General features: G+C 35.6%; 1 protein-coding gene across 3 annotated transcripts in view; it reads left to right on the forward strand.

Annotated features, from left to right (window-relative positions):
• Positions 1 to 21,346, forward strand: part of IDE (insulin degrading enzyme) — a 53,411-nt gene that overhangs the window by 1,006 nt on the left and 31,059 nt on the right. For all 3 annotated transcript variants that reach the window (XM_042862936.1, XM_042862935.1, XM_042862934.1), the window contains exons 2-11: positions 6,916 to 7,100; positions 8,483 to 8,690; positions 9,591 to 9,760; positions 12,060 to 12,182; positions 14,392 to 14,504; positions 14,891 to 15,053; positions 15,691 to 15,783; positions 16,311 to 16,402; positions 17,003 to 17,083; positions 19,236 to 19,339. In XM_042862936.1, the coding sequence (XP_042718870.1) occupies positions 6,941 to 7,100; positions 8,483 to 8,690; positions 9,591 to 9,760; positions 12,060 to 12,182; positions 14,392 to 14,504; positions 14,891 to 15,053; positions 15,691 to 15,783; positions 16,311 to 16,402; positions 17,003 to 17,083; positions 19,236 to 19,339 (1,307 nt within the window). In that variant the 5' untranslated portion in view covers positions 6,916 to 6,940. The remainder of the gene's footprint in view (positions 1 to 6,915; positions 7,101 to 8,482; positions 8,691 to 9,590; positions 9,761 to 12,059; positions 12,183 to 14,391; positions 14,505 to 14,890; positions 15,054 to 15,690; positions 15,784 to 16,310; positions 16,403 to 17,002; positions 17,084 to 19,235; positions 19,340 to 21,346) is intronic.

Consider the following 21,346-nt stretch of genomic DNA (forward strand, 5'->3'; position numbering starts at 1 on the left):
ACCACGACATGAATGTACCCTGTCTGTTGGCTGCTGTGAAGGTAATCCACAGTGTGTGCTCTGAGCTGCTGCTGTCGTTCCTTCTGCTGGATTACTTCTCTTGGAGTGTTTGAATGTATAGAGTATTTAGATTTTGGTGTGTGTGAGTAGGCCTGTTGTGTTTTCATACTGCCTACAACCATGAATTAATCATCCATTTGATTGTGGATTAGGATCTAGATAAATGATAATGAAATGAGAGGGGGCAGAGGAGGCTTAGTACTTCACATAGTTTGTTGTTGTTGTTGTTGTTTTTTAAAGATGGAGAACTTGTGAAAATTAAGACTCTGGTAACAGATATATTTTAATAATTGAGTAACGGGGATAATTTCCAAGTTAGGCCGCCTTATCTCTTCTCATCTTGCATACAGCGTTGGAATTAGCTGCTTTAGCCTCAATTAAAGAGCAAATTATACTGGTGTTGGGATGTCCCTACAAGTGTATTTACATGTGTGTAAGACTGTGGCAGAGTCCCTATGTTCAGGAACTTTATCAGAGTGTCAGCAATACACCTCATATTGCATGTGAACACAGTAGTAGTTCCCTGCTCTGCTACCTCCAGAGAAGGAGGGAAGAGGGAAAAAGGTTCCTTACCTCTAGCGTTTCAGTGAGCTGGAAGGTGTTAGCACATGGTTAGGGGTCACTGCAGGTGATGGTTGCTCACTGAAGTCATTTACTAAAAATACTATCAGAGCATTTGGGAAGTCATATTGGGTTGATTTTTGTGATATATTAATTCTATCGTATTGGGTACTTTCATAATGTTGGTCTTTCTAACAAGATAGCAGAAGGACTCTTTGTAATGAGAATGTCTGAAGAGGAATTAATTTAATTGTACTATGCCTACAATGATGTAGGGCTGTATATTTTCGGTCAGGTGATTTTTGTTGAGGCTTGTTCAAAAGTTGATTCACTGTAGCTCTCTATTTAGAAGGCCTGACCTTCTGCAAGTTGTTTTTAGAATGAGTCAGAACTGTATCTTGTCTGAAAGATTGAAATGGAAAAAATTGCTCTAAGTTGAAGATTTATTCAGGGTGTTAGCAGTAGAACTTGAACTGAATTGTCTAAAATCATAAAAATTAGAACAAAAATAGGTAAACAATCTGGAATTCCTTTGCTGAAACACCACAGGACACTGCTCATTGTTATAGCTCTGTTGGTTCTGTCAAAGCTCTAGTGTTAAGTAAGCAGTTGTTTTTAACAGGGGATTACAGTGCTGTTCATGATACCAAATCCCAAAGTTCTTTGTGGTTTTGTTGCTAGATCAGTTTTTCTTGCCAGTTCTTATATCTTTCAATGCACTTCTGTTGTGCAGTGTAAGGAAAGTTTTAGTCTTTTTATATATATATATATATATATATATATATTGTTTTTTTTCTTCAGACCTCACAAGTTTTTAAGTTTGAGGGTTTGAAACAGATGGTTGCATAAAGTGTTAGGTGAGTTGGCTTTACAGACAGTCTTGGACAATCTGATGTGTTAGTTGCTGACAAAATGTATGAAGTACACATCCCAATCCATTCTAGAATAAAGCACAGCAGTCTCTCCTGGCACATGCAGGGCTGTGCTGGCACTGCTGCTGCCCTGTAGCTGTGGATCATGCCCTGGAATGGTGGGAAATGTCAGGAAGGGAGGAAGGGTGAAGGGGAATCCTGCTGGCTTGTGGGGATTTGATGCATAGCACAATGAAATGAATTCATGTGAATGTTTCTGAAGAAAGTAAAATACACTTTTCAAGTACATAAGCATATGACATGGAAACTGTTATCAGTCTTGTTCTTAGCATGTGATTTGAGGCTGATGCGTATAATGATGCAATGTAAAATACTGTGCCAGACGTAGGAAGTCATTCTGAAGAATCTGTATCGTTATAATTGTCTGAAGACCAAAACCCCAGATAATTTTGCTTAAATGTTTAAAAACAAAACAAAAAAAAAAACAAAACACCCACTGTATTGTTCAAGCATTAGAATTTGATATTGCCTAATTGAAGCAACAAATACTGGGGAAATGATTGTTTCATTTGAACCTGGATAAAATATTTTTTTATCCTGGAAGATGTTTAATGAATTCTTTGCGGGGAATTTTTAAAGAGAGAGAATGTAAGCTAAAGTGATTTAGAAGTTTAGGAAAAAAATGGTTATCCTTTACTGCTGTGTCTGCTGGCAGACTGTATAACGTTCTGCCTTTTTCATTTTTATTTATTTTTTCTTTTTTTAACCTTTGGAAACCATAAAATGTTCAAGCAAAGGAATATAATTTTAAGGCACTGAGTTAGCTTTGGTATCTTGAGCCCATCCTGTTTCACCAAGCCAAGGCTGCTGAAAACATGATGTTTTGCTGTTCAGGCCTGAATTGTACAGGTGAAACTACCATGGTCCTTGATTTTGCCAAGTTCCCAATGTGCTGTCATCTCATTAATGCTGCTGGTAATCATGCCCAGTTTTACAGCCACCTGGCAATGAAATCTGTAGCAGACTGAGCCTTATGGATGTAACATAGAAGCTGCAGAAGATATGGACCCTTCTGAGAAGAAGAGCAAGGAAGGCAGCATCTGCCCTGGCTGCTGTCATTAAGAGGGAGTTTTCTGTGGGTTCCAGACCTGGCAGAAAGCTGGAGGCTAAGGTTCTGAAAATGCTTTCTTGTAGTTAGACTTCAGAATTTCTTCAAAATGAACTACATGACGAAGCCTTATAAATATTCATCGTCCTCAAACTTGCCTGATTTGGCACGATTAGTTGTTTTTAATAACTTGGGAGCACTGATTAAGTCATGGTTTATCTCCTTAGTCAGTCTGTGTATGCAATCACATTTATTCAGATCAGCATCAGGAACGTGTTGGAATCTGAGATACATTCTGTATCTTCTTGACAAGTAAATTCACAGCAGATTGCTGCAGTGGGTTATGTATTTTGAATCACATAAACTGTTTTAATCTCTCTGTGTGTAGAAGAATACTTACTAAGTTGGGCTACTTTTGAACCACGTAACCTGAATGGTTTATGATGATTATTCTTAAGCATCCTTTATGGCATTAGTTGCCTGGGAAAATTTAATTATGCTTGTTGAGATTACTTGCTTTCTGTTCAAATTTGTAATATATTGATGGTGTATATGGAAGTGTCTATATGCCTTAATAAAAACAGCAGCCTGATTTTAGGAAAACAACTGTTCTGAATACAGTTTAGTTTAAAAAATAAACTTTTAATTGTGGTGTACAAGTGAATCAATGAGCTGAGAGAGCTGGTCAGTTACAGGTTGGTTTATTGCTAATGTCACTGTTATGCTCATAAAGATGTCACAATGCTGTCAAATGCTGCTGCTGCCGTGAGGAATGGCAGATTTAAAGGAGATGAGGGTTAAAGACATGTGAAAGAATGGAGATTTATTTTATAACTGCAGAGCCACTAGTTTGTAGCTAAGGAAGTTCATGGAATCTTCCACAGTGCTTCACTCAGTGATAATAATTCACTGCAGGAAAGGAGAAAAAACTTACTGTGAGTTCTCTTGGCTGTAGCTCTGCAGCCCCAGGCCTCCTGCTGAAGCACACAGCTCTTTTGCTTCAGGCATTGCCAGCTGAAGAAGTTTTTGTCTAAGTTACTAAGGACTGTAAACCACAAGGATTAGTAGGTAATACAGGCTGCTTGTGTCAGTGCTAGATCCCTTACAAGACAGAACAAAGAAGTTTGGACTCGAGAAAGGTTTCCCTCTGGTAAGTGGTAGGCAGTGAAATTTGGAATTTAAAAGAAAACTAAAATACAGGTGGGCATGCAAATAAAATATGGATCCTGAAACAGATAGAAAATGAGATTGGGTGTTACTGTTGTCAGTGTGGAGTTAGAATATTTGTATTGCAGCCAGCATGACATGTGAAGTGTAATCAGAACACATGAGACATGAATTGAAGACTAGGAACAGTGCGGGTTCTAGTATATGCACTGTAAACTTACAGCGAGCACATCAATGCTCCCACAGATATGCATAAAAGAAATTCAGGTTCAGTTGTATGAAAGCTTCAGGGAATCCCAAGTTTTAAGACAACTGATATATGTTGAAAATAGGCATGGAAATCTGCAGAGATGTTGGTCGTCCTCCAGCTGGTTACTTCAAGCTGATGAGTGTTTATAGCCATTTGTCTGGTCAGACTTACTTATCAACATTTGAGTTCAACTTGTGCAGCCTGTTGTAACCACAAATCTTGAAAAGTGCTTTGGAGTTTGTGCTTTCAGGGTCATATTTTTATTAGCTAGTTACATTCATGCAATGAAGGCATCTCTCAGGAGTTTCTGTTAATTGGTTTTCAAATATGGTCTTTAATTGTTCAAACACTAAACTTAGGCATGACTGCGGTGGTTGATTTTTAATTACAACAAGTTTACTAAAATAACTTAGACTAAAATAAGTAGGAAGACTCACGTATCACTTAATCCCACTCTTGTACTTTGCAGGTGGAAGCTGGCTTTCCCAGGAAGCCTCACTGGTTTTGAGGGACTGCCTCCCTACAACTTGTTACAAAGATGGACCTTAAATAATAGAATATCACTTTACTGCAAACTGCCTTAGACTTTTCTTGTACAAGTGAAGTCATTTTGATGGAAGAATGTTAAAGATTTCCCAGTCACTGAATAGGGACGCGTCTAGTTTGTGCATAAATTTCTTTCCTACTGGATGTCAGCACCCAGTGCTGGCTGTGATGATAGCATAGCAAAGTAGATATAGCACCAGTACTTTAGAACAGGCCCTCAGCATAGCTTAAGGAATTAGACTACTTCTCAAATAAACTAGAAATAAAAAAGTTTGTTACTTATTTTTCTTTTGTCAAAAAGCAGTTGCGAATGAATGGAGCTTACAGCTCGCTTAAGAAAATGTCACTGTAAAAATATTCTGTCTTAAACTGCATTTTCTTGTCTAACCGTTGTGTTATAATTGCATACCACCAGAAGGAATAGTGCTTTAGCTAGAAAGTATTGGACCTGTGTGTTTTGTTTTCTTTTGTCATGCTGCCTTTCAAATATATTGTGTGGTTCATCTGCTCTTGCTTCTGCTAGCACAGTTTATGTAGCTTTCAAGGAAGTAATTCTGGCTTAATTATATGAACCCTCTTGGAGCTGGGGGAGAATCTTACATTCACAATGCTCATGAAAATAACAATCAATAAAGAGAAACAGAATTAAGTCCTTAGTTGGAAGGCTTAATCATTTGATCTTTTGAGAATGGTAGATTTCCTGTTCAGAAATTTGGCTGCTAAACTAGCTGTGAAGGAGGAACAAGTAGGGAATGATGATAAAATGAGGTGGAGGTGTGCATCTTCACAAGGCATCAGTTGAAAACTGTGAGGTTTCACGGAAGCTGTGTAATTTGATGAATCACATTGGAATGATGAGTCGTGTGAACAATCAACATTCTGTGACTCAATGAGGAGGTAGAGAAATAAGGAGTTACCATGTGACGAGGAAATTGTGTAGTGTATGAAACCTCCCAGATTTGAAATTTTATAGTGTACCTTCATCTTCTGTTTAGTAACTAGTATGTTAATGAGGCAGAAGGCTTTAACTGAAAGCCAACTGATAGTTGTGCATTAGTAGAGGTGAAATCAGGAAATACAGAAATGGCTTTGTTCTCCTGAATGCTTACACTTGTCAGTCCAATAGAACCATGTAGAAGAGACAGTGAAATGGAATTAAGAACAGCTTAGTTACTTTTTCTATGAAAGGTAGTATCATTTCTTCCTTTATGCTTAGATATACACTTACAGTAGAGTTTTTCTACTTCATACTTTGAACTTTAAATGAAGAAACATTTTTATTCCACAACACATGTTGTTGATGCAAACAAACAAGTCTCTGTGCTTGGAGTACACTCTGATTGTGAATGATAGGTGCACTCTGCATATAAGGTTAAGCCAGTAAATGTATGAGAGATGTAAATTAGAGCGTAGACATTTAATTTCAGCATCCAAGTGGGGAAATAGTTATTACATTTGACTGAGCTTAAAAAAAAAAAAAAAAAAAAAAGAAAGTATGGTTAGTAATGGAAGTATTTCCTTCTGAAATGCACCTTGCAGCACATTTACAGGTGCTATTCTGTATTGTTTATTATTGGCTCTGGCTTGGCAGTGTTCAAATTCTGACTATTCCTTGATGCTTTCTAAACTCCAGATTTTTTTTACTTGGATTATAATTCTTGTTGGTAATTGTGCTTTCTTTCAGTCTACTTGAAAATTCCAGGTAGTCTTTTTACTTCTTCCAAATTTTTTTCTAAGATCAAATGCCTACTCTGCTGCTTTGCTTTATAATGATCCACCTTCCATCTGTAAAATAGTAGAATTTTATACATATGAGGCAGTCTTTGATCATGGTGATTCTTCTGTTTGTATGTTTCTGGCAATCGTGTGAATGATGTTACCCTCTCACATCTGACTGTACAAACCCAGTTGCCGTGGTGTTTGTTTTAAACCTGAGACTGTGAAGTTACGGCATACAGAATATAACGACCAGTTCAGAAGCTTCAGTGAAAATACTTTCCCAAAGCCTGGAAGTATATTCAAGATAGCAACGTAGGATTTATTTCATTCTTATCGTAGTTGAACAGGGACATGTTATTACTTTGCTAAGTTATTTTCTAATTACTACTAGTGAAACTGTGAACATTCAATTATGTGATCAGCATTTTTTTTTTTGCATTGCTCAGTCTATTTTTTTATTTTACTTTTTTTGCAGGAATCTCTCAGGATTTGAGCTATGGTATATGAGTGTTGTGCAGAACTAAATTCCTTGCTGTCTCTATCACCCGCAGCTTATTCTCTAACATAAATGTTAATCTATGAACAGCTCTTACGTAAAAACAGTAAGTGATTTCTCTTTTATTTTCCTTAAGCCTTCAGAAGGAGACAAATAACAAAATGAACAATCCTGCTATTAAGAGAATAACAAATGAAATTATCAAATCACCTGAAGATAAACGAGAATATCGTGGACTGGAATTGGCAAATGGCATTAAAGCACTTCTCATCAGTGACCCCACCACGGATAAGTCTTCAGCAGCACTCGATGTGCACATAGGTATTTAATGCAATTTGTGTTCATTAAACAATTATTATATCATTAAAATTCTTTAAATTTTGGTATGTTAATTGCAAATAAACAGGCAGGAGTAATATCTAGTTGCTAGCCTGGTCTTCTACTGAAATTTAGAGCTTAATTCTTTGGTGTACTAAGTTGAAAATTATGAGGGCTAATTAAATTCTCTTGGTAAACTGTGTTTACTCAAGTGTAGAAATATGTCTTTTAATGAGTAAGTTTCATGTTATGAAAGCTCTTTTGTAAGCAGGAAAGGGGCGGGTGTGAGTACAATTATTTCAGATGGCTCCATCTGTCACGTCAGACTTTTTTTTTTGTGAAATTGTTGATGAGTTGAGGTGAGAAGGTGCTGTAGTGCTGGAGGAGGTGGGGAGGCACACCCTAGCTGCAGTGATGCTTAAGTTGCAAACAGGAATACAAGGCATAGAAAGGGAAGACGGTATCTTGAAGCTGAGGAAGCCTTTTCTTTTAGTGGAGGTATTTCTCAAAGTGACAGTTTCTCACTTCCAAAGTGTGATGCATGCACACATTACCCGAGCATCTTTACTCATCCTCTTGCAGTACATATAGTTGGGAGCTCTTTGTGCCATTGATGTTAGGACACAAGTAGTAGAGTAACTTTGTAAGCTTCTGGTACAAATCATTATCTGGTTCAGAGGATCCAAAATCTGGTTTTCTTGGATACTCTGACAGTAGTAACCAACGTATGTCCTGTTCCTGCACATGTGCTGGAGGAAATGTCTGTTACCTCCACCTATATTCTCCCATTGCTCACTGTTGTAAGGTCCAAAGCAGAACTGCCAGATTCGAACGTCATGCTTCTGCCTTACATTCCAGGAAGCCTTTGTTGTCTTCTAGAGTGTCTGCCTTCTCACCTCCTCACTGACTTCCAATAGCTGCTTGTGTCCTGGCAATTATTCACAGGTTATTACTCATCCTGTAAACCACAGGGGAAACACCTCCTTAATTGTGGCTGTCAATTGCTGCCTTTTAATGCAATGCAGTTATTAAAATCAAACTATAGAAGACAGAACATTGTGATCTGCCAGGTCTATACAGATTATGAATCATGAACTTCAATTTAAATCTTATTTGTCTGAAAAGCAATCAATGCAGGCTGATCTGGGAAGACAGTTTGAGGCAGTAATTGGTTCAGTTACTCATTTTACATTTCCTTTTTTTTTTTTTTTTTTTTTTTTTTAAGACTGATTTTAGTTGACCATTAGCTGCCAAGTGTCTACTTATAACTACAGAATTTGTATAATTGGCTTGGACAACATACTGTGATATAAAGAACTTCAAAAGACTTAAGATTTGATCATTACTTTTTGTCAGTGATTTTTATGACATTTTTCCTCCTGCAGGGTCTTTGTCTGATCCGCCCAACATTGCTGGACTTAGTCATTTTTGTGAGCATATGCTGTTTCTGGGAACCAAGAAATACCCAAAAGAGAATGAATATAGTCAATTTCTCAGTGAGCATGCAGGGAGCTCCAATGCTTTCACCAGCGGAGAGCATACAAACTATTACTTCGATGTGTCACACGAACATCTAGAAGGTGCACTAGACAGGTAAACACACTTCTGTTTAAATTATTGCTGCTATTTCAAATGGCTTAAGAGTTCTTCCTCATGTTTTTTCACTATGTTATTAAAGAAAGGGTTCAGAGCGTTGTCTTTTGTTAAAACTGATAGTAGGTGACTTCAGTTTAAAAAATATTTCTCAGATTTTTTTTTTTTTCAGCTAGCAGACTTCTTCACCAAGGGAGAATTTTTAAAGATTGTATTTATATGGAATATTTTCAAAAATGTGGGGCACAGAATGTGACAGTGAGCTTATGCATTATGCAAGTGCTCTGACTGTATCATAAAGTACTATGCATGCCATGTAAACCTTACTTCTTTGACAGCATAAGAATGAAGTCTAGAAATAAAATTGGATGTCTTTAGTAAAGGGAAATGACTGAAACCTCCGTCTTTTGTGGGAAAGAGCAGAAATTTAAGGGCGTGTAGTCAGTGAGATGGACAGTGGATTTTTCCCTTTGTAAGAAGTATTCTAGGAAACTTTTTGGTTTTCTTTTTAATCCTTTGCTTATGCCACAGAATTTCTGCATTTGTGATCAAGTTGTTCATACTTATAAAGGCTGAGCTCTTTGCTCTCAAAGTTTGTTCCTTGTTTCCTCTGTATGACAAAATTGATTTGATTCACAAGATTAAGAACTTCTTGCAGCTAAACTTCTATACAGTAGAAGTTTTCTGTGTGTTATTTGTGACACAAGATTGATTCTTTGTGGTGTGAGTATGTTGTAGTCTGTATTTATAGGTAAAGAAATTGAGAACTAATGAATCGGTGTTAAAGCTGTTGTGGAATTTGTGAATTCTGCACTGGAAAGTAATCAGTTATTTTCAGGAGGGATACTTCATACTATTAATAAATGTAATGGAAAGTTGATCTGAAAATTTTCTGTTTAGATTTGCCCAGTTTTTCCTGTGCCCTTTGTTTGATGAAAGCTGCAAAGATAGAGAAGTGAATGCTGTTGATTCTGAGCATGAAAAGAATCTGATGAATGATGCCTGGAGGTTGTTTCAATTGGAGAAGGCTACTGGAAACCCCAATCATCCCTTCAGTAAATTTGGAACAGGTTTGTCAGAAAATTATTATTCTTCTGTTAGAGTTCTGTGTAGTGTATGCAGTGTTATTATATGGAGTTGATCAAGACTGGAGTGAAACAATTCTGATTTTGTTTTTTTTTTTTTCTGCTCCATGCATGTTTATTATAGTGCTTTATTGCATTTTCCACATGGTAGACCAAACCAAGCTAGACAAAACATGCAGAATAGAGTGATACAAGACTTGCATGATAGTGATGAGGCATTCTTTATGATTTTGATAATTACTGCAATGGATGCTGTTTTCCAGTGATTCCATTTGTCGTAATCTGGTACTGTGTTTCTTTGTGCATGGTAACATGGATGGACTGTGTTCTAATCATTCTCAGTCACGTTGTTTTTGCTAAGTAGTATTCTGTTAAGACTGGGTGACAGTGACTAGGTCAAATCAGAAAGATTAGCAAAGTAACCTGGCAATTACTGAGTAAGAACATGAAAAGAAAATCTGAAGCGTAAAATGCAGCAGCAGATGTCTAGGTAAACTATTATTGAACAAATCCCAATCCTATGGCTGATGGTGTTTTTCAGTCTTTATTAATCACAGAGTGCTCAGTAATGAAAACTAAAAAGCCTCAATTTAAAAAGCATGAAAGTAACAGGTCATGGTTATGCTTAAAACCAAAGCTGTTATGTGCTTTGGCGGAAGTTTAATTGGAGGTTTTGCTGAAGTTATTTTATACATGAGTTGCAAGTTTATTTTGAAGCTGTCAAAGTATTAGTGCCATTAATTTGGGCACTGCACTATCTAACCATGAATGTATTTTGTGGCTGGGTCTGTTTGCTGAGTGAACAGTTGATGAAATATTGCGTACAGTAGGGAGGTTAGAGAGCAGGTAATGAACTGTAAGGACTGGCTTCTTCCTTTGGCTCAAGAAAGAGGAAAATATTTTTGCACTTGATGAAGAGGCTGTTCTAAACAGGAGAAGTTTAAACTGTATTCCCCAAACAAATGAATTTGAAAGCAAGTCTTGGAAACTGCAGGTGAGTATCTGAAGTATATTCTGTAATCTCAGAGGGGTGGAATTTGGCCTTCCTGAATCAGCAAATAAAGTTTTTGCTTTTACTGAAGAGATTACTATTTTTCATTTCTATGCAGCTCTCAAAAAATATTAGTGGATATTGCAGAAATATTTTTCTACAGTTATAGGAAGATTTTTTTAGCTGACAAATGAAATGTTTGCGCAGGGGGAGAATACTTGAGGTTTGCTCAAATTCAGCAGAGCGTAGCCTTCCTGCAAATCTGACTCAGCAGAGCTAGCGCCTGACTTTGGTTTTTATTTGCTCAGGGTTGCCAGCTGTGATGCAGACAACTGCAGTTGACATCCTTATTGTTTCCTGTTGGCTGAGCTGAGCTGTTAGCCAGTCTAGCAGAATATAGGAGTGCTCCCATTTGATGCTTTAGATCACAGCTTATCTCTGCAGAGCCTGTTTTGATAGTGAAATTTACGTTATTCTTTCTATCCAGAGAAACAGTTGTACCTTAATACTTAATACTTTATTTGTTCCTTTGTCCACAGATACTCTTTATCCATCACTGAGTAACTGCCTGTAACAATAATTCCTGGCACTTTTGTATTGTCCATTTTCCTATCTCTACAAGCTGTCTTCTGACTGTTGGCTCTTAATTTATGCTAGTACTCTTAATAGAACAGTTATTAAGCTAAAGTTTTAGATCTTTTATTTTAATTTGCCCTTTCTATTGATTCAGGGGCACTCTTCTAACTTCTGTGTTTCTGTTGTCTTTAGGCACAGATCTGTAAGATCTGATAAGCTGAGCAGTCATAATTAACAAACCATTGTTATGAAATTAATAATCATTTTTTAAAAATTAAAATATTAGGCTGTAATTTTTGTCACGCTGTGCCTTAAGTAATTTCACACAGTGGTTCCTCTGAAGGGTGTGTGTATGCAGGAATAAAATCTGCTCTAGTTGTGCAAAAGAGCCTTTTCCTTCTGAATTAAAGCCTGAGCTCACTTGTGTTGCTTTGAAATAGCCATTAAAATTAGAATATTAATTATGAAGTCTGAAGCATTCTTAGATTCTTGAGAATCTACGCGCAAAGAGGATGGAAGTGTTTACAACAATAATTTCTACAATTATATTTTTGCAGTATAGAACAAATACACTTCATTATGCACAGTAATCTTAAATTGACTGTCAATCCAGACAAAAACAGATTCATTATTTTTCTTTTTTTTCTTTTTTTTTGTATATTCATAAACCACGAGTATACCTGTATCAACAAGCTCTACTGCTATTTTGTGTTACAGGGAACAAATTCACTCTGGAAACTAGACCAACCAAAGAAGGAATAGATGTAAGACAGGAGTTACTGAAGTTTCATTCTACTTACTATTCATCAAATTTAATGGCTATTTGTGTCTTAGGAAGAGGTGAGAGCTCAAAAGTGTTTTTCGTTCTTGTTGTTTGTCACGTAAGACTTTCAGTGTGTTTATGTTCATAAAGAGGAGAGTAAAATCTGAAAATCTACAGAAGGGGAAAAAGTTAAGCTTTTACAGACTAACCAAACCTAATGTTACGTTTAGTGACATCTCCAAAGCAACTTGCAGTGTGTAAATGTAATTGTTCATAAGCTTACAATACAAAAGCTAAGCTGAAAATCTGAATCCGGTATTGAATCACCAGTTGCTGTCATATGCTTGTTTTTTGAAGACTGACACCTCAGATGTTGGGAGAGCTTTTGATGCTGTTTTCATATTTGACGTTTGTACATATTTCCACTCTAAATATGTCTGCATTGTTAAAGGATAAACCTAATCTAACATTTAGATGAAAAGCCTTTACTTCTCTTTATTTATTTTCCCTAAAAAGAAACGTTCATTTCTCACTCACTTGTTTGTTCAAGCATCAGAATCATGCAATTGCTTTCCAGGAGGCTTTATATCCTACGAAATGTTTTGTTGTCTTGTTGTTTTGTTTTGTTTTCTTCTTTTGAAGTCATCCAGAATCAGAATTGAAAATTGATAAGTTCCACATTCTTTTTGATTTAATTCCTTTTGATAGTGGGGAGCTCCACACATACAAATCAAGGTGCAGAAAACAAACATTATTAACACAATTCCATAATTTTTTTTGTTGAAAACACCTTGCTGTCAGTGTAGCAGAACTTCTAATTGATAGATAAGCAAATAGTTGGAAATGCTCTAACATTTAAATAAATAAATTAATAAAATTGCTCACTGCAGGTCATCTGCAATCTCCCTGTTGTGCTTTCTGAAGTAGGTAGACTTGCAAAGCTGTGTGCAGCCTAGTAATTCTCTGATTTTTTTCCCCTCCACTTTATATATACAATGTGCCTCAGTGAAAAGTAATAAGTGAATCAGAACATCTCTGGTAAATACTGGCAAATATAACTTTGCTGTAATTTTGTTGTAAAATTCATCCTGCAAAAATAAAATTAATCAAAAGAAAAATTCATGCAACGATTTCAGTATAGCAGTTCCTATGTAGACTCTTAAATTCTTACCTTTTCAGTAAGAATCACCCTAGCAACTGGAAATCTGTCCTAAAGAAAACCATGGCTGTAGCTGGGAAGCTTAAATGATTGTGTTCTTTTCTGCCTGTATTAAGGTGGCATGTTTGTTTTTTTTGTTGAGTGTTACGTAAACTTGAGTAGGCAAACTTGAATTCAGACTTCTTACATTTTATGTAGCTGAATTGTGTACTCATTAATTGCTAAGGAAGCTAATCCATTAACCAGAAATGTTACTGTGAAGTTCTTTGTTGGCTGAAGACAAAGAAGTTGTCCGTGCAATGTAATTTTGATATAAATGTTTTTGAAGATTTCCCCCGTGGAGTTAAGTGCAGTAGTGCATTCCTATTTATATATTTTAACGAAGAAGCAGGTGTATAAACTTTGGAGAGGGGGGAAAAAAATGGAGTAGTTCTTTGGGAGTAACAGTTTATTAACTTGGCCTTCAGTAGCCAAGTTAAACAGGGTAACACATTGATAGAAGGCAACTGGTTTTCTTTTTAGCGCAGAAAAATGTACACTTCAGCCTCGACCGGTGTTCTAATGAAGTAAGCCTGGAACTTTCTGCATTTCTTTTTAGTGTTACTGAGATGGTTTTAAGCCAGAGAAAGCCTTAATAGTATCTACTGAATTTAATGCCCAATGCTATCTCATACTGTAGGTGCATTCTTCAATACTTTTTTTTTTCCCAGTGTGGGGAAAAAAGATAAAACATGGGTCTCTAACAGAGTTATATGCACTTCACAAAGTCTCTGTGTGAGTGACTACTTTGGTTTCTGCTGTTTTAATTTTTTAATGCTTAACATCTGATTTACTACTTCTTCCATTCCACCTTAGATTTAGATTCATCAGTTTATTTTAAATATGTTTTTTCCTTTCAACAGGATTTATATGAATCATGGTTGAAACCTTTAATAAGCATGGTGCTTATAGCATATTATATTTCAATACTGAAGTGTTACATATTTCCTTTCTGAATCGAATAACCATCATATCATTAGAATGACTGTTCTGTATAATCCATATCTTCCCTATAGAATATTGAAAATCTAAGTTAGGTAGAAACATTAGATAATGATTAGGTGCTTTCTAATATTTCTTTATTATAGAATCCTTGGATGAGCTGACTTCCCTAGTGGTGAAGTTGTTTTCAGAAGTAGAGAATAAAAACGTCCCTATACCAGAATTTCCGGAACATCCTTTCCAAGAGGAACATCTCAGGGTCAGTATAGAGTTGTATCTTTTGGTGGGCTTGTGTACCTCAGGTGATACTTCTCAACTACTCATGTTACAGTAATACATTGTATACTTGACTACTTTTGTAGCAGCATCTCTGTTTCTTTCCTCATATTTTCACCTACCTGTCCATGAATGTATTTAATATAGTTTTTAGTAAAGATGTATGTTTGGTTGCAGAGGTTGGGATAATTAATTTTGTGTATTTGCATAATGAATGGTTCAAATGTTGCCGTGGTTCTTCTATACCTTTACTTTCAACCCAATGTTGTTGTTATGTACATAAGAGGACATGATATTTGCTATTGAAATGAATAGATGAGATTGGGTGAATGTCTGTTTATGGATCTGCTTTTTAATTTTTATCTTCAGCAACTTTACAAAGTGGTACCTATTAAGGACATCAGAAATCTTTATGTCACATTTCCTATACCAGACCTTCAGAAATACTATAAATCAAATCCTGGCCATTACCTTGGTCATCTGATTGGGCATGAAGGCCCAGGGAGTCTTCTGTCAGAGCTTAAAGCCAAAGGTAAGTAATTTGAATGTAAAGAATTAAAAATTAATCAATTGTACATTTTTTTTGAAGACCTACCATAAATGGGTCAATTTTATGTGAAGCTTTTTTTTTTTTTTTTTTTAATTTGAATTCCCCAGCTATTTGAGTAATTTGAGTTGTAAATCATTTTTACCCACTTCATTCTTGTTTCTGTGATGAGTAAAAATGAATAAATAACAAACGCCCTGACTTTGGAAGCTACTATTTCTAGTGCTCTGCTTCATTCAGCCCTGCTTAGAGACGTGTGAGCTTTGAAATACTGTTTTGTCTCTGTTCTGTCACTGACTTAGAGGCTATTGTCAGCTCTCTTAATGTCTGGAGGAATAGAAGAGTGTACCTCAATGTTGTTCACTGTATTACTGTGTTCCAAACATAAATTACCTGGTGATCAGTTGATGTTGCAATTATTGCATCACAAGATCAGATGGGTCAGATGCTGAACTTATTCTTTTGCTGTAGATGTTGAGATAGACAAGGTGAACATGTAAAGTAGTCAAGATTTTCCAGAAAAAGAAGAAAAAAAAGTATTGTTGCCAAAGCATACAAAGAAAGTGGTGTATAAATCTTTACAGGCTTGCTTATGCAGTAAATTTTCTCTTTGATTTCATAGGATGGGTGTATACTCTTGTTGGAGGACAGAAGGAAGGTGCTAGAGGTTTCATGTTTTTCATTATAAATGTGGACTTGACAGAGGAAGGACTTTGTAAGTGAAGCCACTATGTCTGCATTCCATGTTAGTCCTGATCTAATGGGCTTGTTTTTGTCTTCAGAGAGACTAATTATATTTATAGCTTGAAAGATAAACCCAGAATAACCAGTTAGTTTAGTATATTAAATCCCATCACTGTGCTAACACTCTTCATCTAACGCAAGGAGTGAACTTATTTGAGGGTACAATTGAAATATTTAATTAAGTATTTTAAAGTAAACTACTCTAGAAGAAAAGCTGTTAATACCTTTGTGTGCTACTTATTCATAGTATGTGAAATTAAATTATATTATAAAATTTTATTACACAGCATGTTCAAAGCAGTTCTCAGAATTAGCTTGGGACCTAAACAGTTCATGTCTGTAAACAATCACAGTAACTTTTTCAGGGGGATTGTTCATGTAATCAAATATCTTGATGTAATTAAAAATACAAACTTTCCTATTTCTTTTCACAATAATTTTGTGTGTTTGTGTGTAGAATTGAGCCAATTATTAAGCAAGCTGTTTTTTTCTTTCCAGTGCATGTTGAAGATATTATTTTGCACATGTTTCAGTATATTCAAAAACTACGTACAGAAGGACCTCAAGAATGGGTTTTCCAAGAGTGCAAGGTACAGCGATTGCTACTTGAAATAAGCAGTGGTAGTGTTTTCACAATTTATTGAATGGTAAAGAGAATCAGAACTCTTGCTATGGAAATAGGTTTATTAATTGCATGATGAATAAGTTTTAAAATTTTAAAGGTGTGTTTTCTGTGGCATGACGCAAATGGCAAATACACTGAGAATACATCTTCAGTATAAATGTGAAATGCACTTACAGAGCTATGAGTTAACATTGCATTGTGGCTTAATGAAAGTTGAGGAAGAAGTAGCTCACCCTGTCTGTAAGTATTTTGCACTGCAACAAAATTGGTTGTATCAAATTTGGGATGTTTTCCCATTATCAAGAGATCTGCTATGGGGAGATCTTTTACTATGAATGTGACTTTAAAAGCTACCCATCTTCTTCAGCACAGAGTTTCTTGGAAATAAGGTTTTATAATGCTTTATGTTGTGAGACTGTCTGAAATTGCTCACGAGTTTTGTGCAACTCTTGTTTTATGTGCCTGTCTCAGACTGAATACTACTATAAAATAGTTTTTAAAATAGTCTTTAATTATTCTTAAAATGCATTTCACTACACATTTCAACCCTTACGTTGTTTCGTAGGATCTAAATGCTGTGGCCTTCAGATTTAAAGATAAAGAACGACCACGAGGTTATACATCAAAGCTTGGAGGAATGTTGCACGTGAGTGATATTTTTGCTTGTTTTTAAAAAATCTTGTATTTTAGATAATATATTAATCATGTACCAGTATGTTTAACCGTGCTCCACATTAATGCAGGCATTTGCAAAGTTCTTTCCTACTTGAGTTTAGGAAGTTAATATGCCACGTAGCTCTTCCCATTGATACTCAGCGAGTCACATTTTCTTCACACTCTACCATTTTATACTGTTGTACCTGGTAGAAGTGATATTACAACTGGAGTTGCTATTTGATTTGCTTCAGTGTTTTTTAACACACAGGTATTTTGTCATTCTCTGCCTACCTGACAGCTAAATGTTCTTTAGAGAAATAAAATTTTAATGTAAACCCAAGTACTGTAATAAATGCTTCTATACATAATAATGTTGGAATACTACAGTAAGCAGAAGTGTTAAGATAGCAAATTTAAAATGTTTGACTCTTTTAACATTATTATGTGTTGGTACTGAAAGGATCTTAGAAAATTCACTTCCCTCTTTTTGTGCTGAAGTAAGTTGGTTTTGTGTTCAGCAGAACTCACTGTACAACTTCTGTAGATTGCAGCCATTCTCCATTGCACATCTAATATCTACGCATACAGAGAAGCGTTTTTTATTTCTTTGCAGGAGTTCCTGTGTATTTCCTATAGCTTTCATTTGTAATATTTAAAATATTAGTTTTTATTTTAGAATTGTCTTTCTGTTTACTAAAAACATTAAACAGATGTTAGCATTTAGGTGGATATTTTAAAAAGCTCTTGTATGGGATGCCATTTCTTGATTTTGCTCTGCTAAATGCAGAAAATGTCTTTAAGAAGCGAATTTTTTCTGTCTCTAAAACAGTCTTTCAGTGGTTTTTATATGTTGGATAATTTCTGATCGATTTCTGATTACTGGCTTGAAAAATCAGGTCAGGAAGTTGACAGCAGTATTCCAAAGATCAGAATAACGAATCAGGACAGTGTTTTTTATCTCTTGCAGTGCTTTGCAGTACAAATGGTGATGTTAATTCTGGTATTAATTGCTTAAGCAGAAATTGAAAAATACCTGTTCTGATTCTAATTCTGTGCTTTTTTTCCTGAGTTCTACTAAGTTCACATTACGAAGTAACCAAGCTAGGTCTATTGCGTGGTGATTTCTTATGCTTACAAAAAAGTGTTTTTCATAACTTGGAGAACCTATGTAAGTTAGTGTAAGGAAATGCAATGTTGTTATACGTTTGTCAAAAGGATTTAGGAAAAAAAAAAAGTAGAAGTTCTATGTGAAAAAAAAAAAAAAACAAAAAAACAAAACAACAACAACAACAAAAAAAAAACAGTTGTGGTTGTATAATGAATCACTGCTAAACTCTTCTGTTGAATTACATTTCCTGTTTGTCTTATAAGCTTCATGCTTTCCAGATAGTTGTTCCCTGGCTCGCTGTACTCTTGGAATTTTTCTTTTCTTTCTTTTTTTTTTTTTTATGTTTACCATTTTTAAGATTTCATTTGAATTTGATGCATGTAGGTCAATTCAGGTCAGAATATAATGTTCCCAAAATAAAACAGACTTTCTGAAACATAATCAGAGAGTGGTTGAGATTAGGAGGAGTGTCTGGAGATAATCTTACCATTTAATTCTAATGCTAGAATTAAAATTGAGTAAATGTGTATTGTACTTTTAGATATTTGAAAGATGCTTTTCATAAATTATAAAAACTCTTGAATTCTTGGGAAAATTCTTAGAAAAAGACCCTTTTTTTTGTTTGTTTGTTTGCTTGCTTCATTATGTTTTGCTTTCCCAAACACTGATTACTTGGTGTTCTTCGATCTTTAAAAATATCCTCCAGGGGTCAGCATTTACCATGTTATTTTTACTTTAGTTCAAAACAGTATTTAGAGATAGGTGACTTTCTATATTGAAACATGCAATATTTCAAGAGGGAAATCTAGTAATACACATTATGTAAAATTAACAGTGTAGGAAAAATATGATCTGCATAATCAGAATATTCTCACTCTTGTTTAGTTTTAAGAGTGATTTAAAGAGGTCTTTGGAAGTTTGAAGTTGATACGGGTTAAAGCTACAGTTTTAATGTCCTTTACATTTTACATTGCTGTTCTTTTTTTTGTGCTTAGTTTTTTATTCATCTCTGTGTTTGTTCTCTGTTTTTCAGTATTATCCCATAGAAGAAGTATTGGCTGCTGAATATTTGCTTGAAGAATTCAGGCCTGATTTAATAGAGATGGTATTGGATAAACTGAGACCAGAAAACATTCGGTAAGTTTAATTGGGTCATATTTTAACCCAAGTCTTGTGAGAAAGGCAAAGAAGTAATGGAAATACAAGTTCTTAGGTGTCTCTTGCAGCTCCAGAGTAAATGTTGCTGTAAAAGAGACAGCAGTTCTGTGTGTTAATGAGCCTTCTTTCTGCTCTCCATTGGAGATAGGTAAGTGTCCTGTACAGCCAAAACCATCCTTTTGGTCTTTTCTATGCAGGATGTTTTCCTCAGACTGAAACTGTTTTTAGGAAGATAATTATTCAGAATAGCTCAACTGTTACTGAGGAAAAAGCTTAGTAAAAGTTAACCTGCATCACTTAAATTCTGGGGTATTTTTTAACATAATGCTGCAGTCCTTTTTATTTAGACCTATTTCTGGAAATCTGTTAAGAGGATGGCTTTTATCTACTGTGCATGTGTTCCCAGGCTTTGTGCAGACTAATAGAGCCTCTACAAGCAAATCAATTTACGTGGGTAGAAATAGCTGCATCTTTAGCTGCTAAAATCTCCCAGGCTTCCAGAACATCTCTTTGATGCAAGTGACTGTGCTGTATGCGCGCTTTCTTTGTAGCTTCAATGTGTTGAAGTATGGATTCCAGGACTCAGCAGATGGTCAGATCAGGTGTTGAAAGGAAAGGAAGAAGCTTCTCTCTTCTGTGCTTTAGAGGACCTTCTGTAATCACCCAAGCAGAGTGAAAAAGAGAGGCTTCATAAAGAACAGACGTACTTAGTGTATTTGAATAGTTGAACAAGAGTGGTATGATACAGATGAGAGAAGTGGGTGCACTGAAACACATACTTTGACAAAAGATGATGTACAAATGGGGGAATCTGGAAGTGCCAGAGAAAAAAAATTGGGGGGCTAACAAAGGGAGTGTTCGTGGAGAGGGAGGAAGGGCATTTGCCAGGGCAAATGGTTAACACTGAGAGGAGAAACTTGGGACAGTAAAGGTGGCAATGGAAATCATGGGATAATTTGAGCAGAGTTATAGGTAGGTCTTGAGGACTGTTACCTAATTAAAAGATGAAGAAGAAAGGCTGTCTGCTGAAGAGATGAGAAGGGAGTAGGAATTGGTTGTAGTAGGCAGAGCTGGACTTACGAGAAAAGACTAAAAGAAAAGTATATATCAATACTCCTTAGCAGGAGTATTAAAGTGAGAGTCATGAAAACATTGCATAGAGGTGTCAGAAAAGGAGACAGATGGAGCAGCAGCAGAAGTAGTGGGACCAAATTTGGAGAAACTGAACAGAAAAACATATGCCAATTGTGATACAGTCTATGAAAGGCAAACTTGTTAAGCAAATCTTGCTATTTTTTTCTGCTTTCTGTAAACATGTACTTAAATATATAAATTATTACCTTTTTCCCCGTACAACTTCTATTTCAATTCTTAAGGAAGAGAAATCCTCTAGAGCTACTTAATAAGATGCCAGTGCCACATCTTTGCTTGATCTACCAATGCAGTTGGAAGTTGTGTGATAAATGTAAGGTGCTGTATGATACAAAGAAAAAGGTCTTAATAAGCATCTGAAATGAAATTCTCGTAAATTTCTTCATGCCTTAGCTTGCAATCTATGAAAATCATGTCAATTCAAATCAATTGGGATATTTTAAAATATAAAATTAGTTGCTGTAGCACTGAGTGCTGTGGAAATAAAATTTCAATAATTCTGCTCATTTAGAGAAGGATCTAAGTATTGGAAAGAGAAGATCAGGTTGTGCCTGGAGTAAAACAGACAAAATATCAGTTGCTTCTCAGTCATCTGTTCTGTAATATAGCCATTTATCCACATAACAAATTGATATGTTTGTGACTTAATGCAATCTAGTTACGAGAAAGGGAGAGAGCATATCAAGGCTTCATGAGCCATAATCATACTAGCACTTTGGAGCCTGTTTTTTTTTCTTTTCTTTCAGTTTAGCTATAATAAGTTGTTGCAACATGATGTTGCTTATGATTCTGTATGTCAGTGTTACAGTTCTTGAACACCTTTTAGAATGTTTT

The sequence above is a fragment of the Lagopus leucura genome, unplaced genomic scaffold, assembly GCF_019238085.1.
Source record: "Lagopus leucura isolate 7727_CA_CO unplaced genomic scaffold, USGS_WTPT01 Super-Scaffold_739, whole genome shotgun sequence".
NCBI classification, from domain to species: Eukaryota; Metazoa; Chordata; class Aves; order Galliformes; family Phasianidae; genus Lagopus; species Lagopus leucura.